This window comes from Procambarus clarkii, chromosome 43, assembly GCF_040958095.1.
Source record: "Procambarus clarkii isolate CNS0578487 chromosome 43, FALCON_Pclarkii_2.0, whole genome shotgun sequence".
NCBI classification, from domain to species: Eukaryota; Metazoa; Arthropoda; class Malacostraca; order Decapoda; family Cambaridae; genus Procambarus; species Procambarus clarkii.
The window spans coordinates 32510132-32528062 of record NC_091192.1 but is presented as its reverse complement, the minus strand read 5'-3'; the positions used below and the strand labels follow the sequence as shown (position 1 = coordinate 32528062).

Here is a 17931-nt window from a genome sequence, read left to right as displayed (position 1 = left end):
TTCCCTTCCTCAGTCCTACCATTCCTATTTCAATCCCTGTGAGCTCTCCTCATTGTTAATGTCCACCCCTTAAGCATCTTGTCATGTGTATAATTTTCTTTTCTGGGGGGATGCCTTTTTATACTAGATGGTTTCCGGTTCAATGTTGCATTAAATACATCTACCTCCTTAATTATCTACCTCCTCCATCCTCCCCAGGTGCGGTAGATTTCCCAACTTTAATCGCCGTCATTAGTTCTTCTCTGGTAATACCTGTGCAAGTGACATCACCACTATTACCTGCTATAAGTATAAAATCCTTTCTTAGATCTTTCCAAGAATCTAATGACTTTCTCGTTACAGCGGGTAATGAACTAAGTTTGGCAGCTTCCGCCCATTTATTTACGAGCCCATTTGCAATTCCTTGCGGGTCTGGATGTGCAACAAAATTATGCTTTTTACCCCTTATTTTATTTACGTCTTGCCAGATTTTCTTCAAGTTTCTGTTACTCCCAACTTTCTCTGCAAATTCCTGTTAATACTTGCTCCTAATTTCCTTTCTCTTCTCCCCACACAGCCTAGCAACTGCCAGTAAAGCATTCTTCCCTTCCTCAGTCCTACCATTCCTATTTCAATCCCTGTGAGCTCTCCTCATTGTTAATGTCCACCCCTTAAGCATCTTGTCATGTGTATAATTTTCTTTTCTGGGGGGATGCCTTTTTATACTAGATGGTTTCCGGTTCAATGTTGCATTAAATACATCTACCTCCTTAATTAAATCTTCATAAAATGCTTCTGCCGAAACTGGCTTATAAGTATCATACCAAGACTTAATATGGCCAACAAGACCCCTTAATTCTCCCTCATTAAACTTTAACTTTTTCCTCTGAAGGCAGGCATGCTTTTTATCTAGTTTAAGCTGTATTTGTAATGCAAAATGATCACTTAGCATTTCATCCACAGTAAGACAATCCCCCTCTATGCCCTCAGCATTTATTAAACAAGCATAATCTAATCTCCCTCCCCTCAAATGAGTAGGAGAGGGCTCGCCCAGCAGTTGAACATCTTCATGTTCCTGCAAAAACTGGTACCATCTGCAACCATTCCTATTTGCTTTACCCCTTGATCCTAAAGCTGGATGTCTGGCATTAAAATCCCCCTACCACAAGTGTATCTTCAGAAAAGAAGGAATCTGGCAAGTATCTTAAATCAAGGGAGCTATCAGAGATGTATAGATTAATGAAATTTAACTCTCGGTCCTTTAATTGTATCCGCAAGCTAATACTTTCAATACCTCTATATCTCTGAGGGATTCCAGTTATCTCGGCAGATATGGTACTTTTGACATAACATGAGACCCCCCTAGTTCCTCCATCAGCATATAAGTGAAAACCTCTATAGCCATTTAGCCTCACAATGCTACCATCCCTATCCCCAGTTTCCTGGAGTGCTACTATGTCAATATTCTCTCTAAGAGTATAATAGTGTACATCCACCGCTCTAGTTTTTAATCCATTAATGTTCCAAGATAATATTCTCAATTTACTTTCATCCATGATTAATAATGAAACTACCTTCCTACTACTACTAATCCTTTACACCACCGCTCACGGGATGGGTATGGGGTGCATAATAAAGAAAGAAATTGGAACACCTGTGGCAAATATATGAGAGTATGGAAGCAGACAAGTGTACAATTTTGTAATATCAAGAAAGAAACGTTTAATGTTGGTATTTTTTTTTTAATTAGCAAAATTAGGTATATACAACAATTAATGTACTGCTACCCTATTCCATGTGAGATATTACACAGTGTAGATCAAGAACTAGCTATAGGTTCAAATATTATTCCCATCTCACACGATGGTTAGTCATAAATAAAATTAGGGGAGATAATACCTGCCGTAATACAAAAACAAACCAGCTCTGACTAATTAGCTGGCTATAAGTTCATCCAATATTCCCATCTCACACGATAGTTAGTCAGGGGATAAAATACCAGCCTCAATACAAAAGCAAATCAACTATGACTAAAAATCAGGTGAGAACATAAAATGTAATGTAAGTAATTACAGAGCTCAAAGTACCTAGTTCATACCATTTGATCTGAAGATACTTATAACAGGGCAATCACAGATCTAGTGTTGGAGTGTACTTCGAGCTCTGTAATTATTTCATACACTCAGGAATATTGGAAGATATTCTTGTGCTGTACCCAGATTTTGTTAGTGGGGGCTAATAGATCATCAGTCTTACATTTTATGTTCTCACTGGTAGTAATGGCGAGGAAGGAACCATCGCGCCAGTCTCACTATGTCCTCCCAGGTGGTGGCGGCAGAGGAGATTGATGTCGACTTTTTACCTGTGATTTACCAGTACCTACGCTGGTGAGTAAATGGGGGAGGCCGGTACTAGGGCACCAGAGTACCTGAGACTTGGGCACGGCTCCTGAGGTCGGGTTTGGGCGAGAGTGGAGGCTGACATGGACCCCTTGTACAGACGCCGGGTGGACCCTTATCCCTCTTAAGTCTCCTGAATTTACCTGAGGGCCACTGACTTTCTAGTGGCCTCGACGGAGACAGGATGCCGGCGGCTTTTTAAAGATACCCCTCCCCATTTGTTATCATGATTTTGACGAACTAGACCTTAAAATTAAGCTGTGCTTTGACATTTATGGCTTCGGCGGGTAGGCTGTTCCATGGGTTAATAACCCTGTGGGTGAAAAAATCTCTTGTTCTCAGTCCTACATTGTGGCTTATTGAGCTTGAAACCGTTGCTCCTTGTTTGTGTTACATCTGTCCTTTTGAAGAAATTATCCAGGTCGATATCCTGCAAATTGTTCAGAGATGCTTTTTCACCCATAGGGTTATAAACCCATGGAACCTTTAAATAAATACTGGGGTAAATACTGGTTCGGTAACAGGGTTGTTGATTTGTGGAACCAATTGCCACTTAACCTGGTAGAGGTGGGGTCCTTCGATTGTTTCAAGCGTGAGTTGGATATGATGATTGATGAAGATTAAGCCACCCAAAAGGTGGCACAGGCATGAATAGCCCGTAAGTGGTGGCCCTTTGGAGCTATTTCCAGTATCAGCTACTGATACTGGAGATCTGTGGAGGTGCGACTGCACCCTGTGTGACGGGAGATGTCTCCCGTCGAGTTGGATATGTATATGAGTTGGACTGGGTGGTTATAAATGGGAGCTGCATCATATGGGCCAATAGGCCTTCTGCAGTTACCTTTGTTTTTATCGCTTACCTGCCAAAGCCGAAAATGCTAAAACTGCAAAATTTAAGACTTGGTTCAACAAAATTATCAGGACGAATGGAGGGGGGGTGGGATCTCCTCGTTCTCCATCCACCTTTTAATGAATTTAAACTCCGTCTCCCAGTGCTTCTTCTCCCCCCCCCCCCCCCCCTGGCATTTTCCAAGCTCTTTGGACATGGAATTTGAATTCGGAGTGGGGGGGGGGGTCCTTTGACATGCTGCTGGTATCCTGTCCCTGTCGAGTCCACTTAAAGGCTAGTGGCTTTCAGTATGCACTTCAACTCGCCCTTCCTTACTTGGAAAATACATACATGTACTCTATTCAGCTTCTTAAACAGACATCCCAACCATGACTCCATTCTTAAAGCCCTCGCTGGCACCACCTGGGGAAGTGGTGCCTGTGGGGGCACCATAAATTTTTGTTCTCCTTCTATACTACATTTGCATCCAACTAGACTATTGCTGTCAGACATGCATCAGTTGTGCTTACTCACCTTCAGAGCCTTGAGGTCATACAAAACAGTGCCATGCGACATATGTGGCATAAGGCATTCCACTCCTATCCTCAGAATTCAGGGGGAAATGGGTTTTAAAAGTTTAGCCATGACACGATACATAATGTGTGCCAACTATCGTTCTGTACCACTGCTCACCCGACACATCCACTTAATAAAAAAAATTAACCCAACAGTTAGCCCACATAATCCCTGCTTACCCACCAACCATGCACAACCTTTCCTCACACGGGCTACAAATAACCTCAATATAGACTCACTTTATTTCAAAACTGTAAAACCCAACTTACTGTCCCCCTGATTCCACTTTGGTTTTATATAACTTAAAAAATCAAGACAACTGGAAGACACCATTCTAAAGTCTGCTCAAAACTCAGCTTCAGTCTTTGCTTTCATAATAAAAAATTGGTACCCAAATACCACAGCGATTTACACAGATGAATTTCGTGTCCTAAACAATGCACCCTCCTGCTTGATGAGGTTCTATGAGTTCTTCTACTCAGCAAGCAATTTTTTTGAAAAACGGAGCCATCTGTAGGACATAGGAGCAACACACGCTTTAATCTCCAAAAGTTCTTCACAGATTGCTTTGAAATTTTGACACAACGTTCCATTTGAATACGTGCATGTTTTTATATACCTACTATTTAGATGCTACACCTATGACAGGTAAAAACATGCTTTTTTTATAACGGCTCCATCTGTTGCACATAAGACCAACACAAGCTATACAAAATGTTAAGATTCCATTTCAATGTTTCCGATTGCATTGATAAATTGAATTTTCATAGATTTTGATTTACTTTCATTTTGATTTAATTATTTTGTGACATTGTGTTGGAATTGAGCTGTGTTGTTTACCATACCATTCATTTCATGGGTATATATTTTTTTCCATCGTTTTCATTTTGTTTTTTTAATTGTTCTTATTATTTGTCAGTGCAATTGGTGGTGAAATTGAGCTGTGTCGATTGATCTGCGTTTGAATTGAAATATTTCGTTGATATTTTTTGTTTTGAAAACATGAAAATGGACAACAAGTTTATTTCACAGCTGCAAATGTGCAACAAAGGGCTATGAATCCACCGGCTACAGCTTTAACTGCTTTCTTCATGTCATGTCAAAATGACGTGTTTGCGAAAACAATACCGTATTCGGAAGTGCCTATGTATTAAACATGAAATGCCAGTAGAAAATCATTTGAACGACTCGAGCGAGGATAGAGAGTCGACGGACAACTTGGCATATTCAAATAAACTACAATAGGCAGACTGTACACCGTGCATCCTAATCAGGATGAATGCTGCTTTCTTCGCATGCTGTTGGTAAATGTGCCCGGTCCAACGTCTTTCCAGCAATTGAGATTTGTCAACGGTGTAACACATGCCACTTCCTGTAGTGCATGTCAAGCTCTGAATTTATTGGAGAACAACTGGCACTGGGATGTATGTATTAATGAGGCGTCCAGCACGTCACATTCAAATCAAATTCATGCATTGTTTGCAATTGTATTGACCACCGCCTCTGTTATTTCCAACAGAGTTATGGGAGAAATATAAATCGCACATGGCTGAAGATATTATCCGTCGAATACGCAAGGAAAATTCAAATATGAACGTGGATTTTACAGCAAAAATCTACAACGAAGCGTTGATAATGATTGAAGATGTGTGCTTAGAAATCGCAAACAAAGTTCTCAATCAATTGGAAATGCCATCACCGAATCGATCTGCTGCTGTTTCGTTTGATGTAGAATTGCGTCGTGAACAAAATAATAACACGTGCGATCTGTTGTCGTATGTTTAATAAGATTCCTAGGCTAATGCTTGAGCGAAAAGGCTTACATAGCCATCCCGGTTTGGTGCCTTTTTTTGATAATTACTTATTACTTGAGCGAAAAGGTATTAACAATCAAATAATTCAAACTGTCAATAACGGGCTTGGGGAAATCTTCTTAGATGTGCCAGGAGGAACTCGTAAAACCTTCCTAATTAGATTGATTTTGGCAGCATTTCCATCCCAAAATGGCCCAACCTTAGCTCTTGAATCGTCCAGAATTGCTGCGACTTTGCTACCAGGTGGAAGAACTGTTTCTTTGGCTTTGAAATCGCCATTGAACATGCAATTCATTGAAACTCCCATGTGCAACATTTCCAAAGCATCCGACATGGGAAAAGTATTGCAGAAATGCAAACTTATTGTTTGGGATGAATGCACAATGCCCCCACAAAAAATTGCTTGAGGCTCTTGATCGATCATTGCAAGATTTGCGTGGAAACATTAGACCATTTGGGAATGCATTAATATTGCTTGTAGGAGATGTCAGGCAAACATTACTGAATGTTTAATGAAAATACTGGAGGGACAGGTCCCAAATCTACACAGTAAAATAACAACGTACTGGAGTGAACGATATGGAAGAAAATGCAGAATAGAACCAGTGAAGAGCAGAGGTGCTATAGGCACAATCAGAGAACACGGTATAAACATCAGAGGTCCGTGGTTGTTCAACGTCCTCCCAGCGACTATAAGAAATATTGCCGGAACAACCGTGGACATCGAGAAAACTGGACTGTTTTCTAAGGGAAGTTCCGGATCAGCCGGGCTGTGGAGGGTATGTGGGCTTGCGGGCCCACATACCCTCCAACCACCCTTTGGTCCACCAGGCTGTTGCTTGAAGCAACAGCCTGGTGGACCAAACTCCCAAGTCAAGCCTGGCCTCGGGCCGGGCTTGGGGAGTAGAAGAACTCCCAGAACCCCATCAAGCAGGTATCAAGCAAGCAGGTACAGGTACCTGTAATTCCTCGATCGACACCTGCCGACGAAATAAATGCTTGCCTGTAATACTCTTTGTGGCGCCACGTAGAGACATTTAAATTAACTACAAATATGTGTAGTTATGTAGCTACTGTAAAACGATCCATCAGCTGAGATATCCTCGCATCAATTTCTGGAAATTGGGAACGTAAACGTGCTGGTTGATCTGGCCTCAGGACGAATTTCATTGGCTCAGAACTTCTGCAATTTAGTGATGTCAAAAGAAGAATTGATTGAAAAAGTATTTCCTAATATTCAAACCAATTATAAGAATCACGATTGGCTGAGTGAACGTGCTATTCTTGTGGCCAAGAACAAAACGTCTACGACCTTAACAATATTATTCAGTCTAACATTCAAAGCGAGGCAGTCACATACAAGTCCGCTGGCAATGTTGTGGAAGCAGTTGAAGCGGTTAATTATCCAACAGAATTTTTGAATTCACTCAATCTGCCAGAAATACCGTCACAGGTACGACAATTGAAAACCGGCTTGCCAATTATCATATTGCGAAATATCAACCAGCCAAAATTTTGCAACACCACACGGCTTGAATTAAAAAAATTAATCAGCTTCGTTGTAGAAGCAACAATCTTGACAGGACCTTTCAAAGGGGAAGATGTCCTCATTCCTCGCATTCCTATAATTCCAATAGATATGCCGTTTCAATTTAAGAGATTGTAATTTACAATTCGATTGGCATTTGCAGTCACCATCAACAAAGCTCAGGGCCAATCTTTAGTATTGTTCAAGTTATATCTAGACACGGATTGCTTCTCACGTGGACAATTATATATTGCATGTTCTAGAGTTGGCAAACCAGAGAATCTCTATATCTCCATAGACAATGGAACAACAAAATATATTGTATACCCACAAGCACTGTGAAATTAAACATTAGAAAATGTGCTCTTTCTCTTTTTCTTTCTTTCCCATTTAACCAGACTGAGCCACAGCAACACGTGGCGGGTACTGCTAGTATAAAAATAAATAATATTGTTACGGTAATCTCCTGCTTAGGCAAAGAGATCCTCCCTATTCCTTTACTGCCTATTCAACAACATATCTGCATACTCAAGTAGAGGAAATCAACAACAGTAATACTTGCTCAAAAGCCTGTGTCTAGACAAGACACCACCCCACCTCCACCCTCAAGTATCCGAGACACCTGGACACCTGTCTGGGGCCCAGCGCCACTCGCCGGTTGACCAGCCCTTATCTGCTTATTTGAGACTGCCAGCGATAGTTACCTGCACATCAGCGCCATCTACACTAATCCTGGCCCGCCTATATAAGCAGCTCACCACCGCTCAGTCTTTAGAATACTCTTAGTGCTCTCAGCAGTAACATCTACTGTATCCTTCCCAGGAAACAGTAGATGCGTACAGCTATTATATTGTATTGCACCTCTGTTTGCAACACGAGTCACTATATATATATATATATATATCTCCTTATTCCTATTTTATAGCTTGCTTTCAGCTTCAACTATTATAAGGGTTATTGTGTGCAGGTGTCTTAACATTAGGGGCAAGGATGTATATGGTTTTTGTAGCTATAGTTAGATAAGTTTAAATCTCATGTCCTGTATATAGCACTGTTGTACAGTGTTGAATATTGTACAACAATATTCTTTTAAAGCGATCTTTGAAAGAAAACGGAAAGAAATGAAAACGTGAACTAAAACGATCTTTGAAAACATTACGTGTATTATAGGGCCCGTAGGAATCATCCATGATGTTTGGTACCCTTTGCATGAACTTTTTAATTTTTTATTGTCTCCCCAAAATTCACAAAACATTATCACAATATTCATTCTTTCTTAATCCTCTCTTTATGGCTTGATATTGAGTCCTAGTGATATATCTGATTTCTGGTATCCAGCCATCTCTGGGGCACTTCCACATCTTGCCATAGATTGTGCCAAAAGATAGATCCATTTTGGAATTCCCTGACATCAGTTTTAAATTTGTATTCCCAAGAGTGCAGGCAGGAGAGGTACATAATCTGTGGATCTGTAGAGAGAAAGACGGCCCACAGGTCCCCCCAGCAGCCTCTCTCATCCCAGCAAACCTCCTGTCATCAGATGACCTCCTGGGGGGCAATCAAAGCCTCCACCACCGGAACTCTTCCCCACATTCCAAAAGCAGCATGGCCATTTGCAGCAGGGAAATATACAGACCTCAGGAGAGTGAATGAAGTCTGCAAATCCTAATGCCCCAGCCCAGCTACCATCAAAACATGGCATAATTTGCTCTTGTTTGGCAATACTGTACTGTACTGTATTTGCTTAGGCATACCTGCAAGAGGAGGCAAGTCGCTATCCTCGTCAGTCACTAGGGCAATAATTTCCTCAGAGCTGACAACTTGATCCCGATCCCTCCTCAACGCAAAAACTGCCATGGCAGACTTAAGAGTTCCAATGACAATTTTAAACTAGGAACACATGTGACCCCCAAAATTGAAGAGGCGCAAAACAGTAGGGATAATTAGATTACTTACCAGTGAAGACACAATCGCACCTAGAAATACTCTACTGCCGACTCAGAGAGCACCCTCCCAGAGTACCATGAGAACCCACTGCTCAGGACACAAATGTCCCAGACCTGGGACCTCTATTCCTCCAAGCATCAGAGGTATACAAAGCCATCATGTCATTTCTGCCAGGCTCAGCAGGAGGATACCTTGGAGTAAGGCCTCAGCACCTCAAGGAGATGGCAAACCCAATTCTCTGCAAAGTTGCTGAGACACTACTGTCAAAGTTCACAAAGTTTGTCAACAACTGGCGCTCTGGGTTGATCCCAGATACAATTAAACCCTTCTTTGCAGCGTCCCTTTGTGCCCTTTAAGAGGAGGGTGGGGTCTGATCCCGCACGGAAGTTGCAACGATGCTTCGACCCCATCAACTAGGATTTGGTGTCCCCCATGTCTGTGAAGCAACAGCTCATGCAGCACTAGCCTATATTAATCACCTCCCAGAAAATAAGGCATTAATTAAGTTAAACTTTAAAAAGGCTTTCAACCGGGTAAAAAGGGATGTGGTACTGGAAGCAGTTGGAACAAGCTTTCCTTGTCTACTCCCCTTCAGGGTACAGTAGGGAATCGACACTGTTGTTTGGGGAACATACAGTTGTCTCAGCAGAAGGTGTCCAGCAAGGGGAGACACTTGCCCCATTCCTTTTCTGCATGACTGCTAAAGAGGATAATTAGCATTCTACTAAAATATTTTGCCTTTCAAATTGGAAAGTAAGAGTCTTGACATTTTCCATTTAATGTTGGAGACTCGGTGACCTTTTGTGATGTCAGACACATGAAATAATGACCAAATCAGTTACTGGTGATTATTTGTATTCTCCACTGCCAAAGCTGCCACCAAAATGTTGTATAACTCTTTTGAATTATATTAAAGCCATAGAAACTACTCTTGGTTAAAGTAGTGTGTGAAAATCAATCAGTTTGAAGTTGTTAATCTTATTTGCAGTTTGGAGAAAGAGCAAACAGACGTAAGCCGTGTGTCACAGGAGTCTAGCCAAAAGGTACTTGAGCTTCAACGTAAGATCCAGACTGCACGTGAACAGGTGAGGGGTGCTTATTAAGTCAACTTCCAATGTTTCTAATTTTAATTTATGAAAACATACAATGACACTTGAGATTATAATCATTAAAGATCATGAGGTATGGCATTAGGCAATTCTAATTACTGTCGTGCAAGATAGATGAGTTTGTACTTATGATGTATAATACTTTGTATATGGTATAGAATTTGTTCTGGTTCTATTTATTCAAACACATTACCTCCTCCCTCTCCCTCCCCTTGCCTTTGGCTTTCTTTTGCTCCTTGTGCCCACCTATCCTAATGATGGCTTATCTTAACAGGTGCGTAAACTTCCTGGCGTAGAGTACAGTCGGGAGGAACAGCTGCGTAAACTTGAGGCCCTAAGAAAGCAGCTGGCTCTCAAGAAACGTCTGCTGCTCAAGTACAAGGCTAAGAGTGAAGTTCCCCATTAATCAGGTACTACCAGCCTATCTACTTAATTTTATTAATGCTACTATGCCTCAAGCAAGCACTAAGCTGTCCACTTAGTACAGCACAGGTGCCAGAATGTGGTATAATGCAATACTGGAGGCGACCCATTCACTAACTAGTACTGTTGTATATCACCTTAAACACTATTGCATATCACCATAAGTTACAAATTTTTGTGTTGCTACCACCGGGTGGTAGATGTTATATAATGCATATTTAATACCTGGGTTTGCTTGTGTGGCTGATAATAATGCTAATTTTAAATTTGTTAACATGATAAAGATACTACGTAATAATTTTGCTGTACTGTGGGCTCATTCTTGTGGCCTTTTGGACTATTGGTTATCTGCAGATTGTCAAGCCTTGGGTTAGATTACATATTTTCCATTTAAAATATTTGTGGACAACTTAGATGTTTACAAGAAACCTGTTGGAGATTAGCAGGGGGTGGATCTGCTATGAAACTAATGAAGCATAAGCTTCATTGCCGTTTATCCCGGAGGGGTCCCAAAAAGTTACTTTCATCAACATTGCTTACAAATTAAGTGTCAATGATTTAAAAAATATATTGATAATATGGTATACAATTATTCAATACAAAATAACTAAAATTAAAAGCTTATTAAAGTAACATGCAGGCTAGCAATAAACAATAAAATGCTTTCTCAGAAAGTAGACCTAAAAAAAATTTACTTTCAAAGCATGTAACAATAATTGCATGACTCAAATTAATAAATTTGTTGTATCGCTTTCAACAATAGGAAAGTTTGTGTCACTAGTACAGATGTTGTAAAGGTGGAGTGTCATGGTAAGTTGGCTGTTCTCCTGTGGTTAATGTAATTTTTTACCTTTTTAGCAAAGGTACAAAGGTAAAGAACCTAGAGGAATAAGAATTAATTCATACAAGTAATTAAGTAAATACCAAAGAGGCAAATTTGAGGAGAAGCGATCTGATGAAATTTCTAAATTCAAAATTTAGGAAACTATTTTGCAATGTCAAGTTTGTCAACACGTACAGTTGAAACAAGCTATACAAACACCATTGAAGCCATTGATAGTGCACAAACCATGGGATCTCTTTCTAGCAATATTCAACCCACTGTTGATGCTTTTGAGACAGATGACAGTGGTCAACCCAAAAGTACCACAAAATAAATTGAGACTGAGCTGAAACATGAAACGTTAGCAAATTCAGTGATTTCAAAGAATACACTGACCTCTAAACTGACCCATAACAGTTGATAATGATCTCATATAGGCTTGTTAACCCCCGTACTGCACAGTTTTCAACACACGAAACCCTCCCATGGTGTGCAAGACAAAAATGATTTCCCCCCAAAAAATTGTTTCCTTTCTGATGTTGAAATGTGTTCCCTGATCACCAGAAAGTTAAAAAAAATTAGGATAAAAAAAAATTGTATGCAACATTGGTCGTGATAGAGTTGAGGAATTTAAATTTATGGACGCTGAGTACACAGGCTCTCAGAGATGCTAGCTCCAGCCACAATGTAGAGCAGCAGTTACTGCGAATATAATCTTTCATAATTATTTTAATTTCTCCCGATAAACATTTCTCTAGTTTTCTGTGAGGAGCCCCTCCGGCTCCCTGGAGCAATCGGACTGATATGCAATATATTAGTCTGGGGCATCAGTCAATTGGAGTTCAGCCTACCGGGGGACCACGAGCTAGAACCTGGCCCCTCAGAGGCAAAGGGAGCAGTGGAAACCCCCTTGAATTTAGGGGCATTCCATGTCTGCCATCGACCGGGGGTTAGCACCCAGATAGGTAGGCATAACAAGACAGACCCAGCATGGTAAGAAAAATTGCAACCGATGACCAAACAGAGAGGCTCCTCCAACCTAAAGAACAAGCAAACGCCACTCACCTCTGCTGTGCCGGTTGTCCGTGCAGCCCTCTCCTACCCGGTAGGATTAGGGGAGGGAGTCCCAGACCATACCGGGTGGTCTGGTGGGAGGGGGCTACCACCTGGTAGTCTGGTGGGAGGGGGCTACCACCAGGTGGTCTGGCGGAAGTAATGCTATGAGAATAGCATTTGTAGTGCACAATATTTTGAGAAATTCTTTTAGGGTATAGAAAAGGCACCTAAGAATTTAATAGATGCAGTCAGTGTTATTGTTCTTCTACAGATAAATGTAGAGTTGAAAATGTAAGTCATGCTGAAGAATTATAAAAGGTATACATAGACTAGACAAAGTATCCTTTTGTCATCTGGACAATGTAATAGTGTTCGCTGACTAAAACTAGTGGAGTTTGGGCTGGCTGTTTTCATTTAAATTTTCCCATCGTTTCAGGCATTGTTTGTGCTATGGTGCTGCGGTATCTTCTGCAACGATTCCTGAACAATCCTGAGGTAATTGATAAATTGGCAGATTCTTATCCGATCCGACGTGCTGCTCAGCTTACTGCTTATGCCTTTCAGCGTGGCAAAGAAGCTGTAGAAACTGGAGCCACTAAACAAGTGGGTCAGTTTAAGAAGAATTTTGTTGAGCAGGTTAAAGAAGGGTTTAAGAAGATTCAGGAAGAAAATGAACTGAAGAAAAAATAGGTATTACATTAGTAGAGCTGGTTTGTATACCCAAAACTTTGAGACACACGCATTGTGTGTAAACTGTATCAGTCATCCCAGAAGTGTGCAGCCATACGGAAGCTCTTGATAACGGCATTGGCAACCGACAGTTTTCCATTGTCGCCTGTAAACACCAGCATGCCTGAAGGAGCCATCACCGCAGGTCAGACTAACACAGTGGCTGAGGAAAAGAAGCCAAAGTGCAAGGCATGTTGTGCCTGCCCAGAGACTAAACGAGTAAGAGATGCATGTATTGTAGAGAAGGGTGCGGAAAATTGCCTAGAACTTATAGAAGCTCATAAAAAGTGCATGAGAGAGATGGGTTTTAATGTGTAGTTTTACCAGCAGTGGCATATTTAGACATTGTTATAAATATGATCAGCAGAGAGTACTTTACCTTTTTTTATTATTAATTTTTTGGGGGCTGAGTGTTTGTGTGTATGTGTGTGTGCATATGTGTTTTAACTATGGCAACCATTCAATTAATGAATCATGTTGAGTGAGGTTTGAAGAGTTGCAAGAATAATGGCGACAACATCACAGAAACACACACTTTTTGTTGCCGAGCCTATGGGAGATAAACCTGTGACAGAATTGGCCGGTATTGGGGAAGTTTTGGGTAGGAGACTAGAGAATAGAGGCTTTGACAAAGCTTATGTAGTTCTTGGCCAGTTTCTTGTCCTCAAGAAGAATAGAGAGTTGTTTTTAGAGTGGTTGCAAGACTTGGTGGCAGCCAATTCAAATCAAGCATCTGAGTGTTATCAGTGTCTGGCTGATTGGTGCAGTGAGTTTTTGTAACTGGTAATTTGACAAAATAAATTGTGATACATATATGACACTTGTCTAATTTTATTTCTCTGAGTTCTGAATTTATCCTTTTCTAAGAAAGGGCATTATCATAGTTGCATTTGTTATACTTATCAGTGGATGCTTTGAGCAATGGTAACCATGTCTCACAAAGGCCACTCAGTTGTGACTATTGAGTCAATTGACTCAAACCTAGAGATGCTACTACCAAAACTAGGCTCTGTGACTGATTACTGCTACAGCATCTTCTCATTTATACGACCTTACTACTCGGTATCCAACACTAAGCTTCCTTACAGAATATTGTCATCTTTAGCACCACCTATCGTTTTTCCAGAATTCCGACGTGTCCACTCTGATATGAAAGGGCCATCGTTGGTAGTAGCCATGCTGGCTTTAATCCTTATGTATGGTATTCATAGCCCAAATAGAACTCTAGTTGTAGAGCTGCTGATCACTGCCAAATTGAGTCTTGGGTACTGGTTGGGTTTTTCCTTCGTGGCATTTTTTCTTTGTTACTTTTCCCAGACTTGCTTAACCCTGTCACAGTTAGTATCAATCTCTGGCTATAGCCTTACTGGCCACTGCGTTGTATTGCTCATAGCAGAGGTTCTGCACCAGGAAAACAGTCACAGTGTATTCTTCTTTCTAACCACTGTGTTTGGGGGCCTAGCTACCGCTAGACTAGTGATAATCATTTTGGCACGTACCCCAGGACCTGCTCAGAGACTGCTCATCTGCTCCACACTGGCCTGTATTCATCTTATGCACTTAATTTACATACATTTTGCTTGTATGAGGAAGAAATTTGAAATATAAATTCAGTAGACTTGAGTCTCCATTGAATGACAAGTTTCTTTAGTAAATTTATCTTGGATATGTATTTAAAATTGTACATAATGTAGATTTTCAGTTTTTCACTGATCGTTACAGTAGATATTATGCTATATGGTAGTGTTGGTCACTACCATATAGTTACGGAATTTTAGTTAGGAGTCACAGTTACTGTTCGTGATGGTCTAGAAGACAAATAACTGACCATGATCATTTTTACACAAGTTAGGGAAGTAAAGTGCAATGGATGTTCTTTGCAATATAAAATTAGCATTGAATAAAGTTGTGACCTTGTTTATAAAAAAAAATTTAATAAGTTTTGGGAATGGTGAGGAACCCATCTAATTATTTATAAATCCTCATGCCGAGTTTGAAGTTTTAAACTTAGACTCAACTCTGTACGTGATATCAGTAACAGGCATGTTGTTTTAAGTACGGATGTTAATACTGTAATGGTAAGAGTCCATCCAACCTGAAGAGGGTGCTAACGTGAGGCCCTCTTTCTGGTAGTTACCACAAGTTGTAAAAAGTTATTGCCTTGAATAAAGGAATAAAGCTGTTAAGTTGTTTCATTAATACTGAGAGTCAAGCACCCTTTGAAGAATGAATGGGTGAAAGGCACTAAAGGTATTTGAATGGTCAATTGGAAATTAGCTTGAAAAGTGACATTATAATAATTGTGATCCAGGAGTAAATAATTTGGCAGTAGATTGAAAGAGCTATTCATAAGGCTATACATAATAAACATGATAGATGGCGAATAATCTAAATGTAGTTTTAATTGAATGTGTTTGTGGAGAGAAGCTTGTTATAGTGTGGTAGAATGTAACAAGTTGAAGATTGGAAGGTTTGCCTGATCGTGGTTATACAGGAGTCAAGTCAAATTTAGTGGTAATATTATGTGGGGATCCAAGAAGTGAAATAATAGAGTTGAGAGTTGATCAATGAGTACAAGAGGAGAGTTAGAAAGACCTATCACTATCTCATCCTTTCTTAGTAACAAACACACCCTTTCCAGCCCGTAGCCGCCTTGAGGGGGCTTGGTGGGCGGCTGTTGGAATGTGATACTCAAGGGGATTGCTTGTTCTCTGTCCTTTTGAAACCTTATGATCCTGCTGCTCTCTTCACTAATTTTATTGGTTGCTTTTTCCTCTTCCACGTTTCATTTTTCCTCCCCACATCTTTCTCGTTGTTCCCTTCCTGCTGACTTTTTGCCATTCTTGAATATCCTTTCCAGTGTCTTCTGCTTTGAAGCCAGGTGTTTGAGGAGGCATGCACACTCGTCCATAGAACTGTGGTACCTGACATTATCGAGCGAGGGGATGCTTTTATTGTCAAACTTTGCCTTCGTTGCTGAGCCCTATCTCGACGGACTGGCAGCTCTTAAGATGACCATTGTAGGGTGTATACCCACGATGCACCCCTGGGGGCTCCGTCTTGCTGGGTGTCTTATCCTCTAACTGTGGCTCCATGGTGGGTATGGGGGCTTATTCGTGGATGAAATTGTTACCTGTTCGCTTCTTTTTTTTCCTTATATTGACCCTCTTTTTAACTTCTCAGCCTCGTGGGGTAGGCGACCAAGCTTCTGAGTCAGACTGCTATGGAAGGCCAGGCTCTGTAGGCCCTGCTACATTGGGCCCTAACCACGCTGCTTCTCTGACTCAACCAAATAATTCTTTCTGCTCCCCTCCCGCCTCTGTGGCAGGGTTAAGCCCCAAGCCCCAATGGTGACCACCTCATCACCTGACATGGCTCAGTCTATCATTGCAACACTTGCGCCTTTGACCCCTTCTCTTACTGGGGATGCTCGGCACTGTTGCTTCCGCACATGTGCATGCATGATCTAATACATTCCAGGATTTGTTTGGTTCTGCTACGTGAACTAAGTATTTTGATCTCAGTTATGTTGACCCTACTCATCCTGATGATTTATTCTTCCATAAACACCTCATTAATTCGGTGGATACCTTTGTCACTTTTGACCCCACCCATACTGGTACCCGTGTCATTGCAGTCCCCTCTTATGAAGCGACTGACTGCTTGGCTTCATTGTCCTGCATTGGAGAAACCACTGTTCGAATCTAAAAATGCCCTGTTAATTGCCAGCATTGGCACAGTTCTTTTCCGGCACCATGTTGCGACTGGTGATAGGTAACTGAAAGACTGCCACGAGGATATTAAATATATCCTTGAGGCCCAAGGCCATTCTGTCTTTCAGATATATACCTTCACTTGACCCCCTTGTGGTCGTGATTGTCAGCCTCTTCGCATTTGCGTAGGTCACTTTTGATAGTATGTCCCTTTCATCTGTCATTTTTGCTGGTGCCAGATGCTCAGTTCCGGAGTACATGCCCTCTCCTCGCCTTTGCAACAGGTGCTGGAGATTTGGCCATGGTCTCTTCAGGTCCACAAGTAAGGTGTGTCTATGCCCCTTGTGTGGAGACAGGGTTTATTTTAAGATGGCGTGCTCTTCTTCCCAAGCTCACTGCATTATTTGCGGTGATGCCCACCCTGCCTTCTCCCACGCATATGTGCACTACAAATTTGAGAAAACCATCCTCAGTTTGAAACATCGCAATCATTTATCTCTTCCTGAGGCTCCTCTATGCTCTTAGTCAACTGCTTTCTCACTGTGAATCTTCCTTTGTTGTTGTAGTTGACTTTCGCAGTTCCCTCATGGCTTTAGAGTCCTTTAATCGTATCCATCCTATGGTAGTCAAAATTCAACATTGGCTGTTTCTTATCTCCAGCAGATTTAAGGTAGTTGGGTTTTGCTGGGTTGCCAGCTATATATATTATCCCAGCTTCCCAGCTAAGACATTCCTGGCGTTCCGCGAGCGCTTTGTCATGGGTTCGTATCCTGGCCTGGGAGGATTTACTGGGCGCAAATCCTTAACTGTAGCCTCTGTTTAACTCCAGTAAGTTTAGTTCATTTATTATGCACCCCATACCCATCTTGTGGGCGGTAGTGGAAAGGGTTACAGAGGCACATAATGGGCTCAGGGACTGAACCCCACAATTCATTTAGCTAAGCAAGTTACAATCTTGATGAGCTAGTTACAAAATTCAGTATAAGTCGTCACATCAACAATGGGT

The 17931-nt window shown here is 41.2% G+C and overlaps 2 protein-coding genes across 2 annotated transcripts; both read left to right on the top strand.

Moving 5' to 3' along the window:
- Window positions 1-2215: 2215 nt before the first annotated feature.
- Window positions 2216-15394, top strand: MED9 (mediator complex subunit 9). The gene is made up of 4 exons (XM_045738895.2): window positions 2216-2366; window positions 10061-10157; window positions 10456-10591; window positions 12920-15394. The coding sequence occupies exons 1-3, from the start codon at window positions 2293-2295 to the stop codon at window positions 10585-10587; spliced, it is 303 nt and encodes a 100-aa protein (XP_045594851.1). The 5' UTR covers window positions 2216-2292; the 3' UTR covers window positions 10588-10591; window positions 12920-15394.
- LOC123755928 (protein YIPF3) lies at window positions 14134-14820 on the top strand. The gene has a single exon (XM_045738894.2). It carries the CDS (start codon window positions 14134-14136, stop codon window positions 14818-14820), a length of 687 nt encoding a protein of 228 aa, XP_045594850.2.
- Window positions 15395-17931: the final 2537 nt, after the last annotated feature.